Below are 26,118 nucleotides of genomic sequence, written 5' to 3' on the forward strand. Positions count from 1 at the left end.
ATCTGTTCCTAACAGTTTTTCTTGGTTAAAAGTTCCCTTCTAACTTTTTGGTTAAATGCATAGCCAAAGTGCCCACTGCTTCATCAGACTCCTCTCTTAACAAAGACCAAATCCAGCCTGCAGATCCTCTTGGGCCTCTCTGCCATTTGGCAGAAACTGACCCCACTGAGCCAAACCCTGAGCTGAAACCTTCTGCTTGGCACAATTTGTGTCCCAGCAGACGTCTGGGTCGCTGAAACTGCCTGTCATAAACCCCCCTCAACTTGGAGGCCTCTATTTGTATTTTTTCAATTGTTTGATGGCCGGGAAAAACTCAGAGCAAGAGGGTCTCCCCCTGCCCTTGGCTGGCTGGCCTTTTAGCGAAGGTGTTCCCCCTTCAGTTGCCTCCAGACAGACCCTTCCTCCCTTCCTTCCTTCCACATGCTGCTTCTCCTCCCGCACTGCCCCTCTTCCATCCACAGGGGGTCTGCAGAGCCCCAGGCCCCTTTCAAAACCCGCCAAGAGCAGAAAGGTTCCTGTGAGCCCCTCCCCCCAATCTCAGTCTGTCTTCTTGCTGCCTGCTATGTGCTTCATTTGGATCAGTGTGGGTGAAAGACTCCACACCAACAGTCGAAGGTTGCTGGGCACAGGTGAAACTTGAGAAGAGCGAGTGAGCAAGAAAGCCTGCCCTGGAGTCCAGACAATTCCTCCGAGGCTCCAGGTTTCCCTCTGACAAGTCCGCCTTGGGTGCCTTCTGCGGGAACATCACATCCGAGGGGGGGGGCATTCTCGGAACTTCCCTGCATGTCACACCAGCTGATTTATCCAATTAATAGGGCTGCAGCCTCTCAGCCAGCATCCGTTTAATTAACTGCCTGCAGAAAAAAGTCACAAAGGGACTTTTATTCCTGGCCAGCTGTGTGGAAGCTGAAAGCCAAGGCCACGCTCCACCCGACTCCAACAGATGCACCCTCATGGAAGGATGGAGGGCACTCTCTCAAGGGCTCGCAAGGCAGCCCACCCTCTGGCCTGTGGCTGCAGCCACATTTGTGGCCTGCGCTTCTCGTACACCAGCAGATCAACCCTCTTACCATATCCTCCTGTTCCAAGAGGGGGTCTCCTCCCTCGTTTGGTCCATTCGAGCCCGGCCCAGACCTTGCCTGGGAGCCCCACTGTTCCTTTCCCCCTAAGCCCAAGGCTGTGACATGCCCAAAGCGAGTGCAAGCATCTGTCCCCAAAAGAGGGGGCTGGCACAGTGCCATGCTAACAGGTGGGGCAGATTAGCTAGGCTCCGGAATCTGCCCCTCACATTTTGGGAGGGCAGAGATGGATGAGGGCAGAATGGGGCTCTTGCTCTAAGGAGGGCACTGAAAGGGCCACAAGAGAGAAGCAAGGAAGGTAGCTTGGCCCCCAAAGTGAGCATTGCCAAGGGTTTCCCAGGACTGTGGGAGGAGAAGGGACTGGCTCCCCCATCATTCCCTGCCCTGTTTGCCCTTGAAAAACAGTGCACCAAGGCAAATTGGTAGCCAGAGGTCATTCTCCAAAGAGGAGGGGAATCAAGCAGGAGGGTCTTCTCCAAGAACTTTGGCAGCTGGCACAGGCCTGCCCCTGCCATATGGTGGCACAGGCAGGAGGGGAACCTGTGCCCAGATGCCAGATGCTTGCCCGACGCCTGAAGAAGCCAGGCTGCTTGTCGAGTGGCAGAGGCCCGTTGTGCAGACCCCTGGGATTGACTGGCAAGAAGAGGGGGGCTCTGGGTGATCTGAGAAACTAAAACTGTGGAGGGATTTAAGCTGCCTTCAGCACCTGAAGGGAAGGCGGGATACAAATCTAAGAAATACGTAGTGCAGGATGAAAAATGCCATTTCAGTTTCTTACAAAAGTTGGGATGCACATTTTGAGTTGTTGGTGTTTTGCAGCTTGGAAGCCCCCATAGCCCCCATAGCCCAGGGGCAAGAAGTTCTTGCTTATCCAAGCCAGCAGGCAGCCATATGGAGAGCAAGCCTTCTGCAGCCGCATGGCCTCTCTGTAAAGAGCAGGACAGGCTTTTCTTCCAGGAGCTGCTGCAGCAACAACAGTAGGGGTGGAGGTAGGGGGGCATCCAGGTAGCCACTTGGGGCTCCCACTTGCCACTCCAGAGCTGCAGGAGCAGGGAAGGCTGGCTCCCTCAGTTCTAGAGCCCCCCTCCATCAGGGCCCCAGGCACCCTCCAGCCTGCCACTTCCTCCTCCAGAGGCCTTGGGCAGGGAAGACGAGCTGCAGTCCAATGGCCACGAAGATGAGGTGGCCTCCCTGCCTCAAGAGCAGCCTCGGGCTCTCCGTCTCCCTCAGGCTGGGACTGCCCCAATGGACACTTCTGATAGTCAGCCGGAACATTCTCTGGCAGCCAGGCCAGCGGGAGCAGGGCAGTCCTGGGCTAATGTCCAGAGGAGGGAGGCAGCAGGCCACTCAGCCTAATTCAGCTGATAAATTCAAGAAAAAGGCAGCTCCCCTTCTGGTTCTACCCTAAGCCCACTTGTGACTGTGATCGATGTTCTGGCCCTGAACCAGGAGACCCACTCAATGGTGGCGACCTCCACACAGACAGCAGCATTCCACTCTGCCTTTGCAGCCTGCACCAACAGCCATCACTAAACAGCCTGGCCTGTCTGGGGAAAGGGATCTGCTGGCTCTTCTGGGGTCATTCGGAAGCCAGAAGCCAGCAAGATTTGGAAAACTCTTCTTAGAATAAGGACAAAGAGGAACTTGCTACAGACACATGTAAAGTTCCTGCATTCTCAAAGGAAAACAGAGCCTTGGTAGTACAGTGGTCTAAGGCACCCTGTTATTAAGCTGGTTATTAAGACCAGCTGCCTGCAATTACTGCAGGTTCGAATCTCGCCAAGGCTCAAGGTTGACTCAGCCTTCCATCCTTTCTAAGGTAGGTTAAATGAGGACCCAGTTTGTGGGGGCAATAAATTGACTTTGTATAAATATACAAAAGGATGAAGGCTATTGCTTAGCGCATTGTAAGCCGCCCTGAGTCTCCGGAGAAGGGCGGCATACAAATCAAATAATAAATAAATGAATAAATAAATTTTTTAAAAAAACCAGTTCATGGGAGGACCTGTTTCCATCAAACAGCTCCGACCCCAAATATACTGTTGACCCACTTGCTAGATCAGGTGGAAAACCACTGACTTGCTGAAGAAAGGCCAAGGAGACCCTCAGAGAGACTGAAGAACCCCAAAAGAAAGCTGCTGCCAAAGGCTTAGGCACTGCGAAGCAAATTTGGACAGTCAAAAATCAATCAATCAAAATAGAGCTGGCGGTCTTGTAGTCCAACCCCCTGCTCAAGCAGGAAACCCTATACTATTTCAGATAGATGGCTGTCCAATTTCTTCTTAAAAACCTCCAAGGATGACGTACCCATGATTTCTGAAGGCCAGCTGTTCCACTGGTTAATTGTCCTCACTGTTAGGAAGTTTCTCCTTAATTCCAGGTTGCTTCTCTCCTTGGTTAGCTTCCATTGTTTCTTGCCCTGCTCTCTGGTGCTTTGGAGAATAAGTTGATCCCCTCCACTTTGTGGCAGCCCCTCAAATATTGGAATACTGCTATCATGTTCCCCCTAGTCCTTCTTTTCTCTAGATTAGCCTTACTCACTTTCTGCAACCTTTCATATTTTTATCTCCAGGTCCTTAATCATTTTAGTTGCTCTTCTTTGCACTTTTTCCAAAGTCTCAACCTCTTTTTTGTAATGTGGTGACCAAATGTGGATGCAGGATTCCAGGTGTGGCCTTACTAAGGACTTATAAAGCAGTACTAATATTTTACATGATTTTAATTCTATGCCTCTGTTTATACAACCAAGGATTGTATTAGCTTTTTTGGCTGCTGCCACACAGTGCTGGCTCATGTTTAAGTGATCATCCACTAGGATTCCAAGGTCCCTCTCACACAGTTACTGTTTTTGAGCCAGGTTTCGCCTAATCTGTATCTTTGTTTTTTCCTGCCCGGATGTAAGACCTTGCTTTTCCCCCACATTAAATTTCATGTTGTTGGATAGGGCCCATTGTTCAAGTCTGTCAAGATCTTTTTGGATCCTGAGCTTGTCTTCTGGGGTGTTGGCTATTCCTGCCAGCTTAGTGTCATCTGCAAATCTGGCGAGTTCCTCTTCTATTCATCATTTATGTTCAGAAGGATCTCCCACTGGGAGGAATTTCTAGCAACTAGGTGCTCCTGTGCCAAACAACAGGAGAGATGCTACCTTGCTGGGCTCACTGTTGCTCCTGGATTTTAATAATAATATTTGAAAATATTTCTGCAAACCATCTTCCCAATCCACAGCCTCTCTTCCATTGAAGCCCTTTGGACTTGTATAGAAACCTGAAGAGGAATAAATGGCTGCCAGGACATGTTTGCTCCCTGAGGACAATGGAGGTGGCCAAACAGCCATGAAGGGAGAACAGTCTAAATAAACACATGCATGAATGACAGCTGGAAAGTGAAGATGTTGCCAGAAGACAGGCTGACATTTGGCCAGGCTGTTGCACAAAAGGAATGAAGGAAGCCTCCTTAGAGCAAGCAAGACAAGTCATTGCCGAGGGTTCATGAAGAAAAAGGTAGCGCTGAAGGAGGAAGCTGCCTCCACTTCTAGCACAAGTGACCAGCTCTGCCCCTGCAGCCAAGGGGACAAGGAGCTGGGGGGGAAAAGGCTCTGGACAAATGCCCCACAATGCTGAGGAGCCATGAACAAGCCGTGGTTGGTAGGGGGCTCCAGGAATAAAAAAATAGTTTTGCAAATGCTCACACTAAAGAAAAGCCAAATAGGGTGGCAAAGAAAGAGCAGAACGACTCAGCTGCGCCTGGTTCAGCTCAGGCCCTCTTTCCATGGGCAACCATGCCGGTGGGCCAAAGGCAGCCTTTCCTCTGCTGAAATGCAAGCCTCCAGGGCCACCGGAAGGGCATCCTTGGGTCCCAAATGATTTGGCTGCAGACGAGGCGCAACACTGTGCTGGCCTTTCAGAAATCCTGCAGGGCTGGGAAGTGCCAGTGGACAGGAGGAAAATAATTACCAAAAGTCAGAACAAGTCTTCCCAGGCTCTTCTTGTTTCTTAATTACCTTTGATTGACAACAAGGGTGCTCAATCCCACCTCTTCTACTCTTTAGTATCTGGGTGAAGGCATGCTTATTAAATAGCGTGTATGAGACAGAACTGAGTGGAAGAGAAAAATATAATTCAAATTGTTGTTGATAAGTTAAGCAATTGGGCTGAAAATAACAATGAAGTTTAACAAAGTTCATCATTTAGGAAAGAAAAAACAAATTTTTAGGTTTAGGATGGGGGATGCCTGGCACTTGTGAAAAAGTCTTTAGAAGAGAAACCTGACTCCAAGCTGAACTTCAGTGCAACCATGCAATATTAAGTTGCGACAACAAAAGTATGATTTTCAAATCTGGGGAATTTATTGTCTTATCCATCTAGGAACTTTGTGTGGTCAGGTTCCACGTCAGGTTCAGCTCTGCGCAGCACCCAGCAGCTCCTCCTAGCAGGGAGCTTGTACCGCCTTCCTTTAGTTTGCCCCACAGGCTCTGGTCCTGCCCTCTTTTGTGGAACAACCCTGCACAAGTTGCTGGCCTCCCTCCCTCCGCCTCCTCTTTGACAGATCCCCCTCTCCGATTAGCCCCTCTCCTTTTCAGCAGACAGACAAGAGAAAGGCAGAAAGGTTAATGCTCACCTTGGTGCAGGATGCTAACCAAAATCAAAACCAAAGCAAGGCAGATGTATTCCAAAGACTGGTTTTCTGTCATCCACAAGGGCAGGAAAAATGAACGGAAGTATAATTTTAATTTTTCTTATTCATATTTCATTTTGTCCCTCCTTTTGCATCCTCTCTTTAATGATTCAATTCCAGCATTTCTTTGATGCTAGGGTAACTCTTGTCCCTTGGTGAGTTGGCCATTGCAAATTGTCCCTTGGTGAGCTGGCCTTGGCAAGTTGTCCTAGATGCAACAGAAGTGTCTTAGCCATCTTTTTGGACAGTTATAGGAGAGGGAATCCATTGGACTCTGGGGGGGTACTGCTCCTGGGAATGCGGGAATCTGATTCCCTGCTCCCGCATTTCCTGGCTGCTAAACCAGGCAATCAGATATTGGACTTTACCATGGTGTTTTCTAGAGTCCAAGATTTCCTTAACCTCAAAATGTTGCTCCCCTTCTATGAGAATGGGAATTGGAGGGGTGCTTTGATCAGCCCTTAGGGGAGATGAGTGTTCAGGTTTCAATAAACTAACATGAAATACAGGATGTATTCGTCTCAAGGTTTTTGGCAATTCCAATTCAACTGTCACTGGATTAATCAGTCTAATCACACGGAATGGTCCTACATACTTAGGCCCCAGCTTTTTGGACTTCTGGGTGGTTTGTAAGTATTTGGTAGACAAATAGACTTTGTCCCCTACTTTATAAATGTGAGCTGGGGACCTTTTCTTATCGGCTTGCGCCTTATGAGCTCGGTGTGCCTCATCTAATGCCTTCCGAGTCACAGCCCAGGTGCTCCTTAGTTGTTCAATCCAATCCATCAGGGAGGGATTTTGAGGATCATCTTGAGGTAACTCGGGAATGGGTACAAAATCCTGGCCCGATGCGACCTTAAAAGGGGTGAATCCGGTGCTACTGTGTACAGAATTGCTATATGCCACTTCTGCAAATGGCAACAAGTCTACCCAATTGTCCTGTTGGTAATTTACGTAACACCTAAGGTATTGTTCGAGCACCCCATTGGTTCTTTCACAAGCCCCATTTGTCTGAGGGTGGTGACTGGAACTCAACCCCTGTGCGGAGCCTATCAATTTCAAAAATTCTCTCCAGAAACTGGAAGTAAATTGCACACCCCTGTCAGAAATTATTCTTTTCGGAGACCCATGTAGTCGGTAAATCTGCCGAATAAACAATTTTGCGAGGGTTTTTGCTGAAGGGATCTTTGAGCAAGGTATGAAATGTACTTGTTTGGAAAACAAATCAGTTACTACCCAAATGACAGTGCAGCCCTCACTGTCTGGTAAGTCCACAATAAAATCCATAGATATTTCCTTCCATGGGGCGTTCGGTCTAGCCACACTTTGCAGTAATCCTGGGGATTTTCCTGGAGGTCTTTTAGCCGAGGCACATACTGGACAGCTAGCCACATATGCCTCTATGTCTTTTTTAAGTGCAGGCCACCAAAACTGTCTCTTAACAAGATGTAAAGTCTTGACAAACGCAAAGTGTCCTGTGGCTTTGGCATCATGAGCATATTTCAATATGGTTGGCCTTAATGTGGTTGGAACATACAATTTCGATCCAACCCAAGCTAGTCCGTCGCGAAGTGTGCATTCATTCGAGTGGATTTTAAACCACTCATCAGCTTTTAGCGCTTCTCGTAACTTTTCGAGTAAATCCCCCGAGAGTGCTGGATCGGTTTTACTCTGCGCTCTGGTAGTGACAGGTGTTGCCAATTGCGTTAAGGGGATCACTGGTTGAACCACTTCCTTCTTTATGCTGTTGTACTGTGGCAATCTGGAAAGTGCGTCCGCCATGAAATTTTTTCCCCCAGGAAGGTAACGTAAAGTGAAATTGAATCGCTTGAAATGTTGGGCCCAGCATGCCTGTTTAGGTGATAGTTTGCGTGGTGTTTTTAATGCTTCTAGATTCTTATGGTCAGTCCACACCTCGAAAGGGTGTTTCGCCCCTTCTAAGAATTGTCTCCATGTTAACAGCGCCCATCTAACTGCAAACGCTTCTTTCTCCCATATGGCCCATCTCCTTTCTGTCTCGGATAGTTTACGGGATGTGTAAGCACAGGGTTGTAATATTCCATTCTCATTCTTTTGCAAGAGTATTGCTCCTAGGGCGACGTCGCTAGCATCAGCTTGTACTACAAAAGGTTGTTCTATGTCGGGGTGTTTGAGCACAGGTTCAGCTGCAAACAAGCGTTTCAGTTTTTCGAAAGCGGCCTGACAGTCCATAGTGCATTCTAGTGGTTTCGAGGGTTTGGATTTTACTTCCCCTTTGGTTTTTAGCAAGTTTGTAATTGGTAGTGCGATTTTCGCGAAAGAGGGGATAAATTGTCTATAAAAATTTGCAAACCCTAAGAAACTCTGTAACTGTTTACGGGTGCACGGTGCGGCCCATTCCATTACTGCCCGGACCTTTTCCGGGTCCATCTCTATTCCCTCATGCGATATACGATATCCAAGATAGTCGATTTTGTCTTGATGCAATTCACATTTAGAAAGTTTGGTATAGAGTTCAGCTGCTCTGAGTTTATTCAAGACCGCTCGAACCAATCTTACATGGTCGGCCATGTTGTCAGAATAAATTAGAATATCGTCCAAATAGACCAATACCCCCTTATATAGGTGCTCATGCAACACTTCGTTGATCAACTGCATGAATACAGCCGGGGCCCCCTGTGGTCCAAAAGGGAGTACTCTAAACTGGAAACATCCCAGTGGGCAATTAAATGCTGTCTTCCATTCATCTCCTTCTTTTATTCTCACTCGGTAGTATGCCTCTCTTAAATCAAGTTTGGTAAAAAAAATTTCCCTTCCCTAAATGGGCCAACATGTCCTTCATAAGTGGGAGGGGACATTTTCCACGCAAATGGCGTTCATGTTTCTATAATCAACAACTAATCTGAAGGATCCATCTTTCTTTTCGCGGAACATTACTGGCGCTGCCACCTTGGGTTTGGCTCGTTCGATGAATCCCCGTTCTAAGTTTTTGTCAATAAAATTTCGCAATTCCCCCAATTCTCGAGGTGTCATGGGGTATATTTTTGGTTTGGGAAGCTTCACCCCTGGGAGTATTTCAATGGTGCAGTCAGTGGCCCTGTGGGGAGGTAGAGCATCCGATGCTTTTTCACTAAACACTTCCTTGAGGTCCCAATATTCCTTTGGAATTTTCTCTTCTCCCTCAATATAGTTAATGGCTACTGCTGCCCTTTCTGGTTTTATGTCGTCCCTTAGGGAGGGGCCTTCCTTTTCTGGAGTTGGTTCTGCTGTACGGATGCGCAGGACCCCCATTCTCCAATTTACTCGTGGGTTCCATTTACGAAGCCAGGGCAGTCCTAGAATGAGGGGCCTTTCCATACCAGGTGCTACGATAAAGCTGAGCTTCTCTACATGATTCCCCAACTGCAGTTCAAGGGGTTCGGTCATAAAACTAGCTGGGCCCCCTCCTGCAATCGACCCAATTGACAAAATGCAATGGGTCTTTTTAAAGTTTTCAGTCTCAGTCCCATTTCCTCCACTACTTTGGGGCTAATTATGCACCTAGTGAACCCAGAGTCCAACAGGGCTAACAATTGCGCGTGAGTTCCTGTGGAGGGCACCCTTACTTCTACGGGGATGAGTAAGGGTTCTTCCGTGTGACTCACCCGTTCGTCGGTGTCAGAGTCGGAGTCCGTCTCGCTGTCGTCATCGTTGGTCGGAGTTCCCAACTCATCCTGGTTCCGGGGAGTGAACTCAATGACTTCTCCTTTCAGGGCGGTGCCGCGGGTTTTGGCGGGTATTTTATCGCCTTTCTTTTGGCTGGCCCCGGTGGCTTTTGGCGGTGGTTTGGAGAAACATTCGGCCGCCCGGTGACCCTCCTTCCCACATTTGAAACAGGTGAAGGGCTTTGATTTGGGTTTGGATTCGGTCTTCCCGCCAGTCATCTTGGGCGCCCCCTTACGGTAGAAAGAGGATGACTGGTCCCCCATCCGCCTTCCTCGGAGTTCGCTCTGTTTCAGCTCGATCTCTACATCCTCAGCTACTATGTACCATCTATCCAAATCATCGGGGACCCCCATTCTCCTGCAGTCTCGATATATCTCTTCATTCAATCCATCTTTGAAACTTTCCAAAAGAGCCATTTCTGACCAGCCTGTCATATAGGGTGCCAGTTCACGAAACTCTTGGATATACTCTGCCACCGGCCTCCGGTCCTGCTGAATGCTCTTCATTCTGAGTCTTGCCTTTCGTTCGTCTAAGTGGTCTTCAAAATGCCTTCTAAGGGCCCTCATGAACTGGTTGTAATTTCTCAGCAAGGGGGAGTTGTTATTGTGGAGAACCTCCATCCACTCAGCAGCTACTCCCTCTAGGGCATTCGCAACGCTTCTGACTTTTGCCGCCTCCGTTTCGTAGTCCTCCCCCCAGTCCTACATGTGGTTCCACACTTGGGTCAGGAAAAATCCCAAGGTTTTAGGATTCCCATCAAACTTCCCAGGAAGGGGGGGGATTTTTGGTTTTTTACGTCTGCGGGGGGGGGGGGGGGCCTGCAAGGCTGGGGTTCTCTGGCCGGCTGCATCTCTCCCTCGAGCTGCCAAAGCCTGGGATGTTCCCTCCTCAAAATCTTCCTCTCCCCCGCAGGCTGTCTCTTCGGCCTCCCCCCTGGGGTCTGCTTCCCCCTTCTCCACAGGAATTTCAAAAGACTCACAGTTTTTTCTGCTTTCTTCCACATCACGGATAAGCTGCAAGGCTTGGTCTATCATGAGGCGTTCCTTCTGCTGTTGCATCCACACTGCCTCCTTTTTCCGGGGTCTGGAAATTGTCACTCCCCGGGGTTCCTCTCCCCAGTCCAGCAGTCTCCCCACACCCTTTGACCATCTAGCCTCTTCCGTCTCCAAACGGAGTTTTTCTAACCATTCTGCAGTCTCCTTTTCCGACTGGAAGGCAGTTAAACTGGCTGCCCCCATCTTTTCTTCTCCATCACTCCCCCGATCTGACATAGTTTGGATTTACAGTCCCCTCGGTTTTTGCCCGGGATGACTGGTTGTGACTTCCAGCTTAATGTCAGGTATGCTTCCTTCAATATCCAGGAAAGAAAACCCCAAACTCAAGCATTTTGAAGAATTTGGTACTTTTACTGAATAAGAAATGATTAACAACCCAGTTAAAGCTGGAAGTGAGCAAAACGCGTGAAATGCATCTACTAAGCTTCTTCCCCCCCTCGTGTTTATAAATCATCAGCCAATCCAAAGGTCTTCCAAAGGTCAGGTGGCAACACGTCTGGCAGCGTCATTCATCAGGAATGTCGAAACAGTTGGTCAGCCGTCCCCTTTTGAAGATTCAGTTTCGTTTCTTACGAAGTCCCCTCCTACAAAGTCAAAACCCCCTCCTGCTCCCTTCCCCCCCTTTGCTCCATACCTAATCCCTCCCTGTTTCTTATGGCAGCTGAAGCAGGCAAGCTGAGGCTGACACCGGGTGTCAATCCTTGAAATGACTTTTGGCCGTGCTTACTTTTGCTTTGTTTCTCAGTTGCCACTCTTGTGGGGGACGGGGGGGGGGGAGTCAGAAGGTATTGGAATGTGGTGCCTTAACCTGCTAGATAAAACACTGGCCAGCCTCATTGTGAGAACCAAGGTCATGGCAACGAACATCTGCTGAGACCGAGGGGGAAACTGCTGATGGGACCTAGGACACCTGAGGGGGGGTGGGAAGTTTCTATTTTTTAACTACCCTAAAGCGTGGGAATTACTTAGAGTTACCTTCACTTTTCTAGGTGCCAATATGATGTACTCAATAAAAGGTCTTTTGAGCCTGACTGAAGCCTCAGAGTCTTGATTCAATTGGGTTCATTACTTGGAACCATGACACCAGGAAGTACAGCCTTGTGGTCTATCCTAATATCCAGAATACATTCTGTATTCAAGATGGCAAAGTGTCACATTAAAAAAAATATTTTGATACATGCGTGTATTGCTTAAACCAAATCTGCTACTGGTTTACCCAACCTTAACTGTATTGCTTCCATCCAGTGCAGGCCATCTTCAGAGGACTTGCATCACTTTAATGGGATGTGTGGATGAATCATGGGAAGGCAGGGGGTTTGCACCGTCAAGACTTGCAAGGTTCTGTTAATGTAGCCTTACAATGAAAGGGATTTAGCTCACTTTGTCATGTTTCTTGTCTTGATCTGCCTGGCAAGGCTAACAATAACCGACCACGATCATCTGCCAAAATGCTCCACCTCACAAATGCCTGACTCCTCTTGCCTAGGAATCAAAAGGAGCTGGCCACCAGTTCCATGAACTTCAACAGCTGCAATGCCTGAAGCAAACTTTCAGAAGTTCTCCTCATCCTTGGACCAAAGAAGCTTCTCTGAACCAGAAATCCTCCCAGCTCTTGTAGGTCCTGGCAGCCTTGTTGGCCAGGAGACCTGCTTGAAGGGGAGACAGACTTTCCTACCAGAACTTGGGCTACCTCTAGTCACACCAACAGCTCTCCCAACCTGGGCTGGCCCCCTTGGGCCCCTCCCACTAAGGCCAGAGATTCCCTTGCCCTATTCCTGTCTGACTTGGTGAGGTAAAGAGCATGGCTATCAGTGCCAAAGGTCTTCCGTGACTTTGCAAGTGCTTGACTACTGGCGTAAGCCATAAATATGACAATTGAAGGAGAAGAGCAACCCAGCACAGGGCAAAAATCAAACATCCTACAGTACTAAAAAGGACTAAAAAAATGATGGTCATATTAATTCTCTGGCTTAGAAGCCACCTAAGATTGAACAATAAATGCTTTTATTAATAAAATATAAATTATCCTTTTCTGATTAAATGGATTAGAAAATCAGAAGGAAAAAAGGAGGCAAGGCTCGGTCCCAGGACAAGATGGGTTTGGCTACCAAAGGTCAGCCTCATCCATCTAACATTGCCCAATGGGACAGTGGGACCATAAGAAGACATGTGAAGACTCTCCTTTTCTCCCTGCTTTAGTGCTGAACATGAAGAAGGAATGCCCAGTCATCAAAAAGGGGGCGGCTGCTTGCTGGTGGACTTTTCTGGATCAATGGAGATGCAAGGACTATGGCTCATGGGAGGAGTCGCACCCACCCACACTTCTGACAGTTAGGAAGGTGCCAAAGTGAACAGAAAGCAGCACAAGATTGATGACATAATTAAAGCCACAATGCATTTATTTGAAAACACGATCGCTCCAAAATCAGCCATAGGAACAGTAGCACCTTTGGATGGCAAAGAGAAAAGATTGTGCACAATCCAAAGGAGAATTAAGAAATTATTAATTCTGCTGTACAAAATAACGGAGACAACCACGCAGGCCCAATTTTCTATTTGCTGGTTGCCCCAGGCAACAGGAAATTCCACCCAGGCTGTCAGGAAGGGAAAAATTATGGGATTTGCCCCTCCCCCGCTATGCTCTCCGGATGGGGAGGAAGCTCATGGGGGTTCTGGAATCTGGCTGAATCCCACCAGGGCCAGAATGAAGAGGAAGGCCCTCCTTGTCCTCCAGCTCACGCCCCCCACCCCCACCGCTCCAGGCTGGCTGTACAGGAGCAGAACCATATTTTCTCCACCAGGACAGAAACGGAAGTCCCCGCAGGGTAGGAAACCACAAAGAGAACTCTGGTACAAAAAGATTTGCGAAACAGAAAACATTAAAATTAAAAATTAAAGGGGGTGAGGGATTAAACTTAAATACTAATTTTGTTACTTTATTTGTTATTTTAACTTGCATTCACACTCTTCATCCTGTTCCTGGATTAAAAATAAGGAGAATGATGGAAGCTTCAGCCACCCTCACATACGCACCACCTCACTTGAGCATCCAGTTCACACGGGGGAGGGGGCAGAAGGGGGTTTGCTGCTGTGGGTCCAAAGAGGAGCCTCTGGGCTTCAGGATCTTCTCTCTGAACTAGCAGAGCCTGCCGCAAAGGTGAAAAACAGATCAGGGTTTCAGGATGCAAACCTTGCCCTTTTGGACCTGAAACCTGAGGCTGGACATAAATTTGTGAGGTGGGGGACACGTCTGGTCACTTCTCCCTGCCACAGACATCCACGCTGTGAACCATGGCTAATTGCAAAGGTAAAACCAAAAAACACACCACAGCGTTGTTCTGTAAACCCAGTTAATAAGATTTAATCCAGTCTGTTTGGTTTTGTGTTAGCCAACGGGATGTGCAAACCATACTTTATGGTTTAGTGTGTTGTATGAAAAAAGTATTGTGGCTTATTCAAAACACCAAACCCATGATTTAGTGTAATGTGTGTATGCAGCTCTTTGGGGAAAGGGGAAGTCTGTTGGCTGGAGGTTCCCCCTTGTTCAAGCTTCATGTTCTTCAGCTGGGGGGCAGGGCACTGTTCCACGGGACCTCAAGTTCCCTTCGTCTGGGCAGCTGTACCAATTTGATTAATCAGTAATAAGCATTCATTCCATGCCACAAATCACAAACTACCCTACTAACTATTTGCCCATTTTAAAATTGATGTACCCCTTTTCCCATCTTCACTAAGGGATACAAATTCATTTCTTAGTTTTTCTGTATTTATGGTGAATCGTTTATTATATTTTCCCTATCAAACACAAATTCTGTAGTCTCAGATTAATTTTCAGATCTGCATTCTGCTTAATACCGTATTTCACAAGCACCCAGGTCACATTTATGTATTTCACAACCCCTGCCAGGCATAAATCTGCCCTGCCCAAATGTTCATTTTGCCTCTTGGAACCTTTAAGCAGAATTCTGCCTAATACTTTTCCATCAACGTTTAACACATGATAATTTTCTATTTGTGCAATGTCACAATTACAGCATTCTCCCAATGACACAGATACAGCCTTCATACACAGGCTAAGCGAGGCACACGCTACTCCACCAGCCAGTCTGCCAGCCAAACGGCCACACATACACACTTTTTTGCAAGTGCATCATCTACAACAGTGGTCACCAACCAGTGGTCCGTGGGATTTAAAATTATGAATGTAGTGGTCCCCAAGGTCCGAAAGGTTGGTGACCCCTGATCTACAACATCTTCAGCTCCAAAACCTTCCCTGTGGTCTGTCCCTCACAGCAGCCTTTTCTTCCTTTTTCTTCCCTGGGGGCGAGCATGGCTTTCAATGCTGTTCTGGGCCACATCGCCATTATGGCCTCCCAGCTTGGAAGTCTATCGCCAGCCTCGCCCATCATCTGCCGGGCAGCCCCTTCTCCCCGGCACAAAAGGGAAGCGCAGCAACGAGACGCCACCAGATCCCCGGGGCCGTTGGGGGAAGCGGCCGGGGGGCCTCCGAGGCCGGACAAGGCGCGCGGGGGCTGCGGGAAAGAGGCTCCGTCCGCTCGCAAGCGCCGACGCCCAGCCGCCCGGAGCAGCTCAGCCTGGGCGCCCGGCCGGGACCCCCCTCCCCGCCCAGCCCCGCCAGGCCTTCGCGATCCGCCGCGGACCTCGCCTCCCGCCGGCCCGTCTCAGCGGCCGCGCCAAGCCCCCCAGAGGCGCGGCGCCCCTTCCCGCAGCCCGAGCCTCCGCGGCCCTCCTGCGCCGGCTGCAGCTGCGGCGCGCGAGCTGTGCGGGCGCTCGGCGGGGAGCGGAGAAGGCAGGCGGCATCTCTCCCGCGAAGGCAGCCGCGGTCCCACCTCCCCCGCTCGCCCCGCTTACCGGAGAGCCGCCGCCGCCGCCGCCGCCGCCGCCGCGCAGCCAGCCGAGAGCGAGGAGGCGGCGAGGAGCTGCCGTCCGCCGGGGAAGGGCGCGGCGCGAGCCCGGATGGAGGAGAGGGCGCGGGGCGGGGGTCTTCCGCTTCCTGCATCGGGGGTCAGCGGGCGGGGGCCGGGCTGCTCTGCCTCCGGCGCCGATGCCGGCCGAGGGAAGCGACGCCCCGCGGGTCCCAGCCAGCCCGGCCTCCCGTCCAAGCAGCGCAGCGAGGGGAGGAAGCGCGACCCCGCGGCGGCCGCTCGCAGTCTGGAGCCCCGCCCCGCAGCCGGCCGGACTTGGCGCGCGGCGCTTTGGGCTCCGAGTCCCGAGAGCGCGGCTCCCCAGGCCCCCGGCCTCGCAGGGCAGCTGCCGGCGCGGCCCAGACGGCGACCCTGGCCGGGGAAGCCCCCTCCTCGGCCGGCCTTTCTGCTGGGGCGAGGGCACCTCCGCTCCGCCTGGGCTGGAGGATGCGCGGCGCCCCTCCCGGCCCGACCCGAGCGCCGCTGCCAGATGCGTCCCGGATAGGCGTCCGTCTGCAATGGGGGAAGCCGCGGAAGGGAGGCGAGGCGGGCCGGGGGCCGTTCAATCCCGCGGCGGTTTCCCGAGGGTGCCTCTGCTGGAGGCGGCCAGGCCGAGTTGGTCTTTGGGGCTCCCCCGGCGCCTCCTGCCTCTCCCTCGGAGAAGCCGAGTTCCCACCTCGCGGACAAACTCCGAGCTCCCTTAAACCACGGGAAGGCGCGGTCGGCTCGAGCACTCGGGCAGGGCTCAGCCCAGAACCGCCCTGCGTGCCGGGCGAGCCTTCGGCTCCGGCGGTGCCTCGTCCGGGGTCCCCGTCGGGTAGGCTGGGCGGAGCCACCCTGGGCTGAACTGGGCGGCGGGGGGAGACGCCGCTATGGGACGCATCGCCCGTTCCCCCGTCGGGAAGCCCCGGCGCCCGAGGCAGCCGGGCCAGGCTGGGGAAGCAGCGCCTCTCGTTGTGGCCGCGGGCGTCGAGGAAACAAGGCACGAACCGCCGGCCGGGCGTTTTTCCACCTCTCCATCCGACTCTCCGCGTTCATCTTCGGAGCGAGCCGGAGGGCGGGATGTGGCCGGTTTTCTGAAGCTTGCCCTGCGAGGGGGGGGGGGGGCGCTGGGCAGGGATCCCGGGGAACGGAGCGACGGGGCGGGGGTGCGGCTCGTGCATTCCCGCCCCTCCGCTCGCCCCTCCCTTCCAGCGGCTCCGCCTCGGGGCGGCGGACTGCATTTCCCGGCCTGCCCAGCGCCTTAAAGGGCCAGCGTGAGGCCGCTGTACTTGGCCGGCCGCCGCTTCCGAGGCCCCCTGAACGCCGCTGCCCGTGGGGCGGCCCTGCCGGGCGGGATGGCCGCAGACTGGACGGCGGTGGTCCTGACCTGCCAGCACAGGGACAGCGCCTTCGCCTTCCAGCGAGGTGAGGGGAAGGGACGACGCCCCGCGGCTTCGGGAGCGGCAGCTCAGGGCGCGGGCCGGGGGGGCAGCTGGGTTCCCGGCTCCCCCGAACCTGGTCTGGGCAAGCAGGGCCGGCCACGTTGGCGGCGGCGCCGGTCCGTTTCGGGTGGTCCGAAGGCCGGGACGCTTCTCCTTCCCGCAGCCCCGCTCTGTAGGCGGGAGGCACCTCGGCCGCGGCTGGAGCCCCTCTGGGCACGGAGGCCGTGTGGGAGGAGCGTGCAGGTAGCAAAGGCGCACCGCAGGAGAAGCAGCCTTCGGGGGCCGCTTGGAGGAGATCCCCAACAGGCCAAAGGGAGGCCCCTTCCCCCGGGCTTTTAAAGAGGATGAATGGGGCAATTCTGGCGCTGGGGCGGAGCCCATGTTGGAGGTGGGTGGGGGTCTCTGTCTCCTGCTTGCTGTTATGGCTCAGGGCCCGGGGATCTACGAGACCACCACCTGCCACCATAGCCTCCCACCGGCCAATCCGCTCCCACAGAGAGGGTCTCCTCAGGGTGCCTTCGGTCAAGCAATGTCGACTGGCGGCCCCCAGGGGGAGGGCCTTCTCGGTGGGGGCACCGGCCCTCTGGAACGAGCTCCCCCCAGGGATACGACTGATCCCGGACCTCCGGACTTTCTGCCAGGCCCTGAAGACTTTTCTATTTCAGCAAGACAGGCTGGCTTCAAAGTTTTAACAGGTTAATTTTATGGGTAAGGGGTTTTAAATTGGGGAAGCCAAATTAATTTAATCATGTTTTAAATTATTTTAATTTTCATATTGTGTGCATTTTAATCTTGGCTGTTTGCCGCCCTGAGTCCTTCGGGAGAAGGGCGGTATAAAAAATTTAATAAATAATAATAAAAAATAATGTCTGAGGCTCTGGCTGGTCCCTACCAAAGGGAATCGTCCGGGAGGAAGAGGATGCTTGGTCTGGTCCAGCCTGGCTGCCCTGTGTCCACCCCACGTCCCAAGCGGCTCCTTATTCTTGCTAAAAGTTCAGGCCGCCCACTTCCGCTCTCTCCTCTTTGTTTGCCTCCAGAGCTGGAGATCCGCAGAGAGAGAGGCTCCCTGGGCCGGGAGACCATCCTGCTCACTGTGGAAGACCCCAAAGCCCAGGTGGGCAGTGGAGGGGCTACCCTCAATGCCCTCTTGGTGGCAGCAGAACACCTGAGTGCTCAGGCAGGTTACACGGTAAGCACCCCGACATCTCCTCCCTTACTCCCAGCTCGCCTGCCTCTTAGCTCCTGCTTCTCAGCTTAGCTGGGCCCCCAACAGGTTTGGGGACCCAGTTGAGCTTGGAATCCATTTGTGAGACACCCCCTCTCCACCATACCTGGATCTCAGTTTGGGATGGGAACTGCCTCTGGCCCAAGTACATCCGGGTCTCTCTCCTATCTGCTGCTCCAGGTGGTCACTGCTGACGTCTTGCAAGAGGCCAGGATTCTTGTCTTGCACATGGTGAGCAGAGAATCTCTTTCTGCTTTGCTGGGTTTTTGTTTGTGGGACCTTTGCTTAGCCTGTCTGGGGAGAGGCAGGTTCCTGGCTTCCACTAGAGAATGGGGGAGCATGCACTTGCTTCCAGGTGTGGGGGGGGATGAGGAATCTGCCAGGCAGCATATGCTGCCTTGGGCCTCTGGTCAGGCCAAAGGAGCACCCCACTCCCAAACGTATTGGAGAATCGGAAGCAGGTCAGTTTAGAAAAGGAGCAAAGGCTCAGTTAGAGATCATAGCAGAATGGTAGCCCTGAAGGCCAAGACTGACATGGATCCCCCCTACCACACACACACAGGCTGTTGGCCCTGCCTGCCCCAGCTGCTTCTGCTGCTCCTCAAGGGCTGACCTGCTGTTGGGTAGCCTTGCAGCTCCTGCCAACTTTGTCCCTGTAGCCAAGGACATGCGCGCGGGCACACACACACACACACATACACACGTTGGTGTGTAGGGCTTGGGGCTGACTGAGCCTGTGGGTTCCTAGGCTTGCTCCCTCCTAGTGGGGACATCCAGTGACATGTTCCCCTCCCCCCAGGGCCGGGACTTTCTGTTCGATGACTGCAGCCGTGCATTTCTCTGCCTCCCTCTCGAAGACCCTGCGGCCCCCACTGAGGCGCTTGCCTGCCACTTGGACAGGCTTCTGGCCACCTTGACAGAGCGGGTGAGTGTGGTGGGGGCAGATGTCCCACTGCTGGGGAGTGAAGGTCAGACAGAGTTGCCTGCTGCCCAGAGGAGAGTGGGGGTTGCAGTTGCAGAGAGACCCGCCCTCCCTTAGGCAAGGGTTGAGAGGGGCCAGGGAGAGTCTCTGCTCTCTGGGGTCCCTCCAGGAGAGGAGGCTGCAACCCACCGTCTGTACACCTGACGTGATGCGAACAGGAGCCGTGAAGCGTCCAGGTTTGACTTCTGCTAGAAACAGGGACATGATCGGATGTCTGTGATGGCAGTTAGAGGCGCTCCTCACGAGTCAGGCCTGACATACTTTAAAAGGAGGCCCACCCTTGGCAGGTTGGGAGCTGGAAAACTGGAAAACAGCAAGCGGGCAACCAGGCCTGCATAAGGTGACCTGGCTGGGCACAAGGCAAGACTTAGTTCATTTATTCAACAAATTGATACAGCCACCTTACTCACATAGGTGACGCCGAGTGGCTGACAAAGTTTTAAAAATCCATCATGTGATAAAGCCCCCTGCCCCACTCTCCGGCAACTGCAACTGCAAAACATCTCTTGCCGGTCACATCCACCTTTCCCACTAGAGTGGGGAGGCAAGGAATGTTGTAGGTCCCGTCCCCTTAAGGAGGTACATCTGGTGGGACCCAGAAGAAGGGCCTTCTCTGTGGTGGCTCCCTCTCTCCGGAAGTTAGACTGGTCCCCACTCTTTCAGAAGGCCCTGAAGACGTGGATCTGTCAGCAGTCCAGGGGAACCCAGAGCGGGATGGAACCCATTAAATGGCTAATGTGCTTTTATTTCCTACTAGCTGATAACCCGGCATTGCCCGGGTATTTATTTATCCCAATCCTGTATTAGACAGGAAAAGCCATCGCTCACTGTGAGAATTAGAGACCTAATTGCCCTGGCCAACAGCCTGGGAAAAATTCTACAGGGAACAGCCTTTGTGATGATTATCTGCATTAGCAGGCACCTCCCCCGACAACTTGCCCTCTTTGCTGGAAGCTGAGGGCCCAGGGGGTTTATTTTTTGTTTGTTTGTTTGTTTGTTTGTATAAGAACCATTCCCTCTTACCAGAGGGAGCCCCCTTGTGGATTATTGTGAAGCCGTTACCATGGCAACTCCATTTTGATGTACACTAGAAGCCATTTTAAGGCACAACAGGCTGTATCTTAACAGAACTTGAATACAAAATGCACACTATCATTGTCAAAAGTACTGTGATTTGACACTATAGATATAATTCATTCCTTTTCATTTCAGCAGCCCAGACGTTCCAGAGTTATGGTTGAACAAACACACACACAGAGACACAGACCCAAACACCCCAAGGGGTGTTAGGGGTGTCTTACCCCCACAGTATTTTTTTTCAAAGAATAAGTCATCTGTGTAGCACGTTTGGTTAAAATTGCTCGAGGTGTTCCAGAGTTATGGTTGAACACAGACACAGACACAGACAGACACATACAAACACCTGAGAGGTGTTAGGGGTGTCTTACCCCCACAGTATTTATTTCCAGAGGATAAGTAATCTGTGAACCAAGTTTGGTTGAAATTACTTGAGCCATTCCAGAGTTATTCTGGAACAGACACAGACACAGACACAGACACAGACACACACACACACACACACACACACACACACACACACACACACACACGGGGTGTCTTACCCCCACAGTACTTTTTCCAGAGAGTAAGTCACCTGTGTAGCAAGTTTGGTTAAAATTGCTTGAGGTGCTCCAGTTATGCTGGAATACACACACACACACACACACACACACACACACACACACACACTGAGGAGTGTCTTACTCCCACAGTATTTGTTTCTAGAGAGTAAGTCATCTGTGTACCAAGTTTGGTTGAAATTGCTTGAGCCGTTCCAGAGTTATGCTGGATCGTATATATATATATATACATAGATATAGATAAGCCATCTTGAGTTGCCGTTAGCATGTAGGTGGCAATATAATTTTTTCAAATAAATCAATAAATCAACAGCACAATAGAATCAGCCGCTCACTTGGCTCCATCTCCGTTCGTGGTCCCCAGGCCAGCTGACAAAACCACATTCTTCTTCGGAAAAGTAGCAGGGTGGAGGCCAGCCATACTTTGGGGGACACTTCTCTCTCAGAGGTCTGCCCTTGGAAGTGTTGAGTGTGGTGCTGACCATCTGCCCGGAGTGGGGGGGCGAGTCTGTCATCACGGTTTGCTCTGCAGAGAACTGGTTGTGCGCCCCTGCTTGCGAAATGGGCTAGGCTGGTAGCGGCTTCCATGCCAGAACTGTGGATCTGTTGCCAAGTTGGCATTTGTAATCTGGGGATCCCAGTAATGGCCATGCGCTGGATCTGTTTTTATCTTGAGGCAGCAGCGATGAGATCTGGAGATGGAGAATATTAACATCACTAACTTGTTGTGATGAGATCACCGTTTGGTGGTGTGTCGTGTTGGGAGATCTGTAGGGCATTGGGACCAGGCTGTCCCAGGCTCCAAATGGATCCTGTTAGAGTCCAGAGGGATTCCTGAGACTCTGGCATGATTGGACAATACTGGCCTGAGGCTTCTCTCTGCTTGCGGGTCCTGCAAACTGGACTCCCCTCCCACTACTCCCCAGGCTTTGGAGGAGATCTTGAGAGGTGAATCAGTGGCAGAGACGGAGGGCTGCTGGAGAAAGAAGAGCAAATGTCACCCACTGTGAAGGAGTATCCGACCGACGGCCCCCATGACTCAGTTCCTCCTGAGGGAAGGGGAGTCAGATCACTGCAGGGCTGCTGGGACAAATATTCTAGGCATCTACTGGGTAAAGCGCCTCAGATCTACTCTGGCTGTGGAAATCCAGTGGAACTCCTGGACTTCTATGGAGGCAGGGTTCTGCCTGGAGATCTGGGAGAAGCCAATTGGTCCCATAGGATCTTCTTGGCTCTTAGTTCAGCCACCTGGGCTTTAGATCCATCCATCCTGACCGGTTAAGCTCCTAGGAGATGACAGTAGTTGGGTCAAAGTCACGGTGAATTCATCCTTAAGCTGGGGGGGGGGTCCCACCTGCACTTATGAATTAGACCCCTCCTCAAGACTAGGAGATCCTGTTTGGTGTCACTCATGGATTCTTTATCTCCCATTTGGGGGTTGCAATGGGGCCATCCTTGAAGACTACTTGAAAGTTGCAGGGGGTCCAAAATGCAGTGCCAGGTGTGTCTCAGTCCCCCCCATGTGGCCCCCTTGGCTTCAAAAGCTGCACTGGCTGTCAGAGGACCTCAGATGCATTCAGGGGGTGGTCCTCGCCTGCCAGACCCTTCATGGCACAGCTCTGGGTGGGAGCGCCTGTCTTCTGTTGCTGGGCTCCTCCCATGGGGCCCGGGGGGAAGCGTGCCCGGGCTCCTCTCTCTTATCCGGGGTCACATAGAAAGGCCCAAGAAGCGAGTCTCCATTGTTGCAGCAGTTACCCTCTGGAACCGTGTACCTCTCTCTGGAATTGGATGGTCCTGGCCAGTGGTGGGTTTCTACTGGTTTGCCCCAGTTTGGGCGAACTGGTAGTGGCAGCGGTGGCAGGAGGCTCCGCCCACCCACCCGGACGTCATCACGGGCGCTCAGAGTTCCAAACTGGTAGCGAAGGTAAGTGGACCCCACTACTGGTCCTGGCCTTCCGAAGGGGTGGGCCCATTTGGTATGATGATGGCTTCCTGGTCTTTTAACTCTTTTTAATGGTTATTGTGATCACTTCATTGGCCATTTGCAGGCCAGAGTTGCATGCCGATTGGGCAGACATATTAATCTAGGTAGTCAGTAAATACCCACAAAGCCTCAACCATGCTAAGCAGCCCTGAATGTCTGAGGATAATCTGGGCAACTGGACTCGTCTCTCCCTTCTGAAGGCCTCCAGGGGCAGCTGCCCAGTTGCTTGTGCTCCCTTCCTTCTTGCCCCTTTTGCAGGTCTGCAAGGGTTCTCCCCCAGGCGTGTGGGTCTCCAGCACCGATATGTTTCTGACGGTCCCCGCCATGCCGGGTGAGTCTGCCTGCAGGGCAGGGGATGACCCTCTTCTGCAGAGGGGCTGAATGTGCCAGTGGGCCCCTCACCCCTGCCTTGTTGGGTGCCTTCATCACAGAGGCAAGAGTGGGATGGGCCGCTGGAGGAGGGAAGAGCCCCTGTGCTGGGCCTTCTGGCCTAGAAGGGCCTGCTTTGGGGCCCTGATTCCTGCTGAGAAGACCTGTGGGGCTTGACGGCTCTCAGAGGGAGGGCTGGATGCTTAATGAAACTCATTTCGCCCTGCAGAAATTGACTGGCAGAGCTTCCAGGGAGTGAAAGTGGTTGCAGTGCCCGCCAGCGTCTCCTATGCCAGGCACCATGGCGTCTACTCTGTGGATTCTCAGGTGCCCCCCAGAAAGGTTGCTTATGTAGGCAGAGGCACTTTCTTCCTGTGCCTCATAATCTTCAACACAGAGGTTTCTCCCTGGCTTTCCCCATGCAATTCAAAAAGTTTGCTCTCTCTAAAATGTCACCTCTTGCCAAAGGCGGCTAACAAGAGTATAACATAAAGTAAGACCAAAATAACGAAGGACTCTGTCTTGGCCGTAAGAAAAATCCTAATTATTTGCTAGGGTTTCAGCCAACTCGGAGATAACAAAAACAGGGTTTTGGAGGCTCTGACTGAGGGCAAAAGCCGAGTCTAAATAACATCTGGATTTTATCAAGAAATACGTGAAGGGATCACAGTCTCCAAATAAGCATCTCAGCCCCATTTAGGGAGAGCCACGGTGGTTCTGGCCTTCTTGTTCTCCCGGCAAGCAGTCTGGAGTCCAGGCTATCCGAGAGGTTCCTGTGGGGCACAAAGGGGCGGCTGGGGGTGCCCTTGCTGAGGCTGCCTGGAAAAGGAAATGGATCTTCTCTCTGGCCGGCCAGATGTTGCTGGCTGGGCGAGGCAGGGCTGTTCCTAGCCTCCCCAGGGAGGAGAGGGCATGGGGTCCTGGAGGGGACTGTGCCCCCTCCCCTGCTTTCTTCCTGGGATCCTATCCCAGCACTGACCTTCCCTCCTCGTAGCTCTTTCCTGCCATTTGGGGTGGGGGGTGCAGCCTAAGGATGGGCCCAGCAGTGGCTGCCTGAGAGGTGCAGCCCCTTTGCCCCCCTCCGGGGCTGCCTGGGTGCTTTCCCTGCCAGCAGCATCAGAGGAGCCACGACCTGCAGTTCACACACATCCCCACCCCCACCGGGTCCGGCAGGAGGACCAGCCAAGGCTAATTCAGCCCTTGTGTGTCCCCAGGGGGCGGTGCAAGACATCCTCCACCAGAGCTCAGAGGAGGAGATCCAGCGGTGCCTGGGGCCCGATGGGAAGGTCCCCTTGGTGAGTGGGAGCCTGGTGGGGCTGAGTCCACCCTGTGGACTGGCATGTGAGGGGGCGGCCTCAGACCCACAAAGCCGGAGCTGCCCTCCTTTTCTCTTTGGCAGGTGTGCGGGGTCGTCTTCTTCTCCTCCAGAGCAGCAGAGCAGCTTCTGGCCACCCACGTCATCCCCCCACTCAATGCCTGCACCTACATGGGGCTGGACTCGGGAGCCCTGGCCCTTCAGGTGGGAAAGCCCTGCCTGGGCCGGGTGGGCCAAAAGGAGCCCCCCTTGGTTTGGGTACTCATGGGGGCAGGCGTCCACTTGGGAAGGCAGAGGAACAGCCAAGGGAAGGGCTCTCTCCCACTCCCTGGAGGAAGCCAGTCGGTCTTCCAGGGGAAGAGCCCAAGCTGCGGGGGGGGGGGGGGGGGAGAGTTGCAGACTGGGAGCCAGGGCAGCCTCCAATGGGCACCGTCTTTCCCCAAGCAGACCGACATGCATCCTGGCAGCTGCTTTTCCCTGGGTGAAGATTCTCTTCTCCCCACAGCTGTCTCTCTTCTTTGACCTGCTCCTATGCATGGCCCAGGCAGTGACTGAGGAGGCCTTTGTAGCCGGACGCCGAACAGGGATGGTGGGAGGAGATGTCCAGAGCTCCAGGGCAGCTCGGACTGCCCGGACTGTGCTGTGGAAAACTCTCCGCACGCTGCCACTCACAATGGGTGAGTCTCCCGTTGCATGCCTGGTGCTGTAGCAGCAGAGGAGAAGATCTGGAACCCCAGCTTGGGGCTAGGGTGGGGGAGGGGGGAGAATGGGCGGGCGAGAGGCCTGCCTCCCTCCCAGGGAGAGCCAAAGTCTCCCTAGTTTGGCAGGCAGAACTGGGGGCCCTTGAGGGCCTTGAGCCGGTGACGGCTGCTGGCAAGTTCATGAAGTCCTTCTCTCCCCAGCCTACCTCCCTGATGCCACCTATAACTACATGACCTCATGTGCCAGTGAGCACATCTACCACCTCACCCCTCAGCCGAGTGATGCCCACAGCAGGGGTTTCTGCAAGGTGGCCCATTCCAATGTGGATGTAAGTTCTCGTCTAGCCTTCTCCTCATGGATGTGGCCTCTTGGCTAGGAAACGGGAGTGGTGGGAGTCCGAAGGCAGATGGCCATTGCATGCAATCAGCAGTCGGGATAAATAATCCTCCTCACACCCCAATTCCTGTTGAGGAGGCAAGTCCCTCTTTGCAGCTTGCCCTCTTCACACTCTCCTATGACGAGGAGGGCAGAGGGAATGGGGGTCCCTCAGAGTTCCCCCACCCAACCCTGTTCGGGAGAGATTTTCTGACATTTCCCTTTCTGTGCCATGCAGGAGCCGCGTCTACTGGAGGAAGGTTGTTCCGTCACCAACTGCCTGCTGGGGGGTGCTGTGGTTGTGGGGCCAGGGAACGTCATCCAGCACTGCAGCCTGGAGGTGGGTGGTCTTTCTTCCCCCTTGGAACCAAGTGTGGTCCAAGTGTTTCTGGACTACCATGCAGCTAATTCATCACTATAGCCCGTAAGCATCCTGGGCTGATGTCTCGCTCGTCCCAGAGAGTCCCTGGGAGAAGGCTTTCTTGCAGGTCTGGCCCAGGATGGGGTGCTGTTACACTGGAAGGCCTGCAACAAGCCCCCCCCCCCATTTCAGTTCCTAAGAACAAGAGGTATGGATGGAGCCTGTCTCTTTAAAGAGGCGCTTTGACCACCTGCCCAGGTTGCACCATGCCAGGGACTGCCTGCCTGCAGAGCAGTTGCGGTGCCACCAAGGCAAATCCTATGG

The 26,118-nt window shown here is 52.8% G+C and overlaps 2 protein-coding genes across 9 annotated transcripts in view; one reads left to right on the top strand and one right to left on the bottom strand.

Annotated features, from left to right (window-relative positions):
• The window catches only part of LOC148112314 (uncharacterized), a 20,289-nt gene extending 3,834 nt beyond the window's left edge, over positions 1 to 16,455 (bottom strand). Inside the window, exons 1-2 of the mRNA XM_087877322.1 lie at positions 16,408 to 16,455; positions 15,365 to 16,287 (exon numbers count right to left, since the gene is read on the bottom strand). Coding sequence (XP_087733448.1) covers positions 15,365 to 16,287; positions 16,408 to 16,455 — 971 coding nt within the window. The remainder of the gene's footprint in view (positions 1 to 15,364; positions 16,288 to 16,407) is intronic.
• FCSK (fucose kinase) overlaps positions 16,253 to 26,118 on the top strand; it is a 34,450-nt gene continuing 24,584 nt past the window's right edge. For 3 of the 8 annotated variants that reach the window (XR_015729616.1, XM_034425651.2, XM_087877153.1), the window contains exons 1-11: positions 16,253 to 16,824; positions 17,879 to 18,030; positions 18,247 to 18,297; positions 18,866 to 18,991; positions 22,931 to 23,003; positions 23,271 to 23,368; positions 24,256 to 24,336; positions 24,441 to 24,560; positions 24,862 to 25,033; positions 25,259 to 25,386; positions 25,672 to 25,773. Coding sequence is in view for 7 of the 8 variants with exons in the window: in XM_034425651.2 (XP_034281542.2) it covers positions 16,755 to 16,824; positions 17,879 to 18,030; positions 18,247 to 18,297; positions 18,866 to 18,991; positions 22,931 to 23,003; positions 23,271 to 23,368; positions 24,256 to 24,336; positions 24,441 to 24,560; positions 24,862 to 25,033; positions 25,259 to 25,386; positions 25,672 to 25,773 (1,173 nt within the window). In the remaining variant the exon portion in view is untranslated. Of the gene's footprint in view, positions 17,537 to 17,878; positions 18,031 to 18,246; positions 18,298 to 18,865; positions 18,992 to 22,930; positions 23,004 to 23,270; positions 23,369 to 24,255; positions 24,337 to 24,440; positions 24,561 to 24,803; positions 25,034 to 25,258; positions 25,387 to 25,671; positions 25,774 to 26,118 lie in introns of all 8 variants that reach the window. The other 5 variants (XM_087877155.1, XM_060681510.2, XM_034425656.2 and 2 more) reach the window with 5 other exon arrangements.

This window comes from Pantherophis guttatus, chromosome 11 (assembly GCF_059756535.1).
Source record: "Pantherophis guttatus breed Tessera chromosome 11, ASM5975653v1, whole genome shotgun sequence".
NCBI lineage: Eukaryota > Metazoa > Chordata > Lepidosauria > Squamata > Colubridae > Pantherophis > Pantherophis guttatus.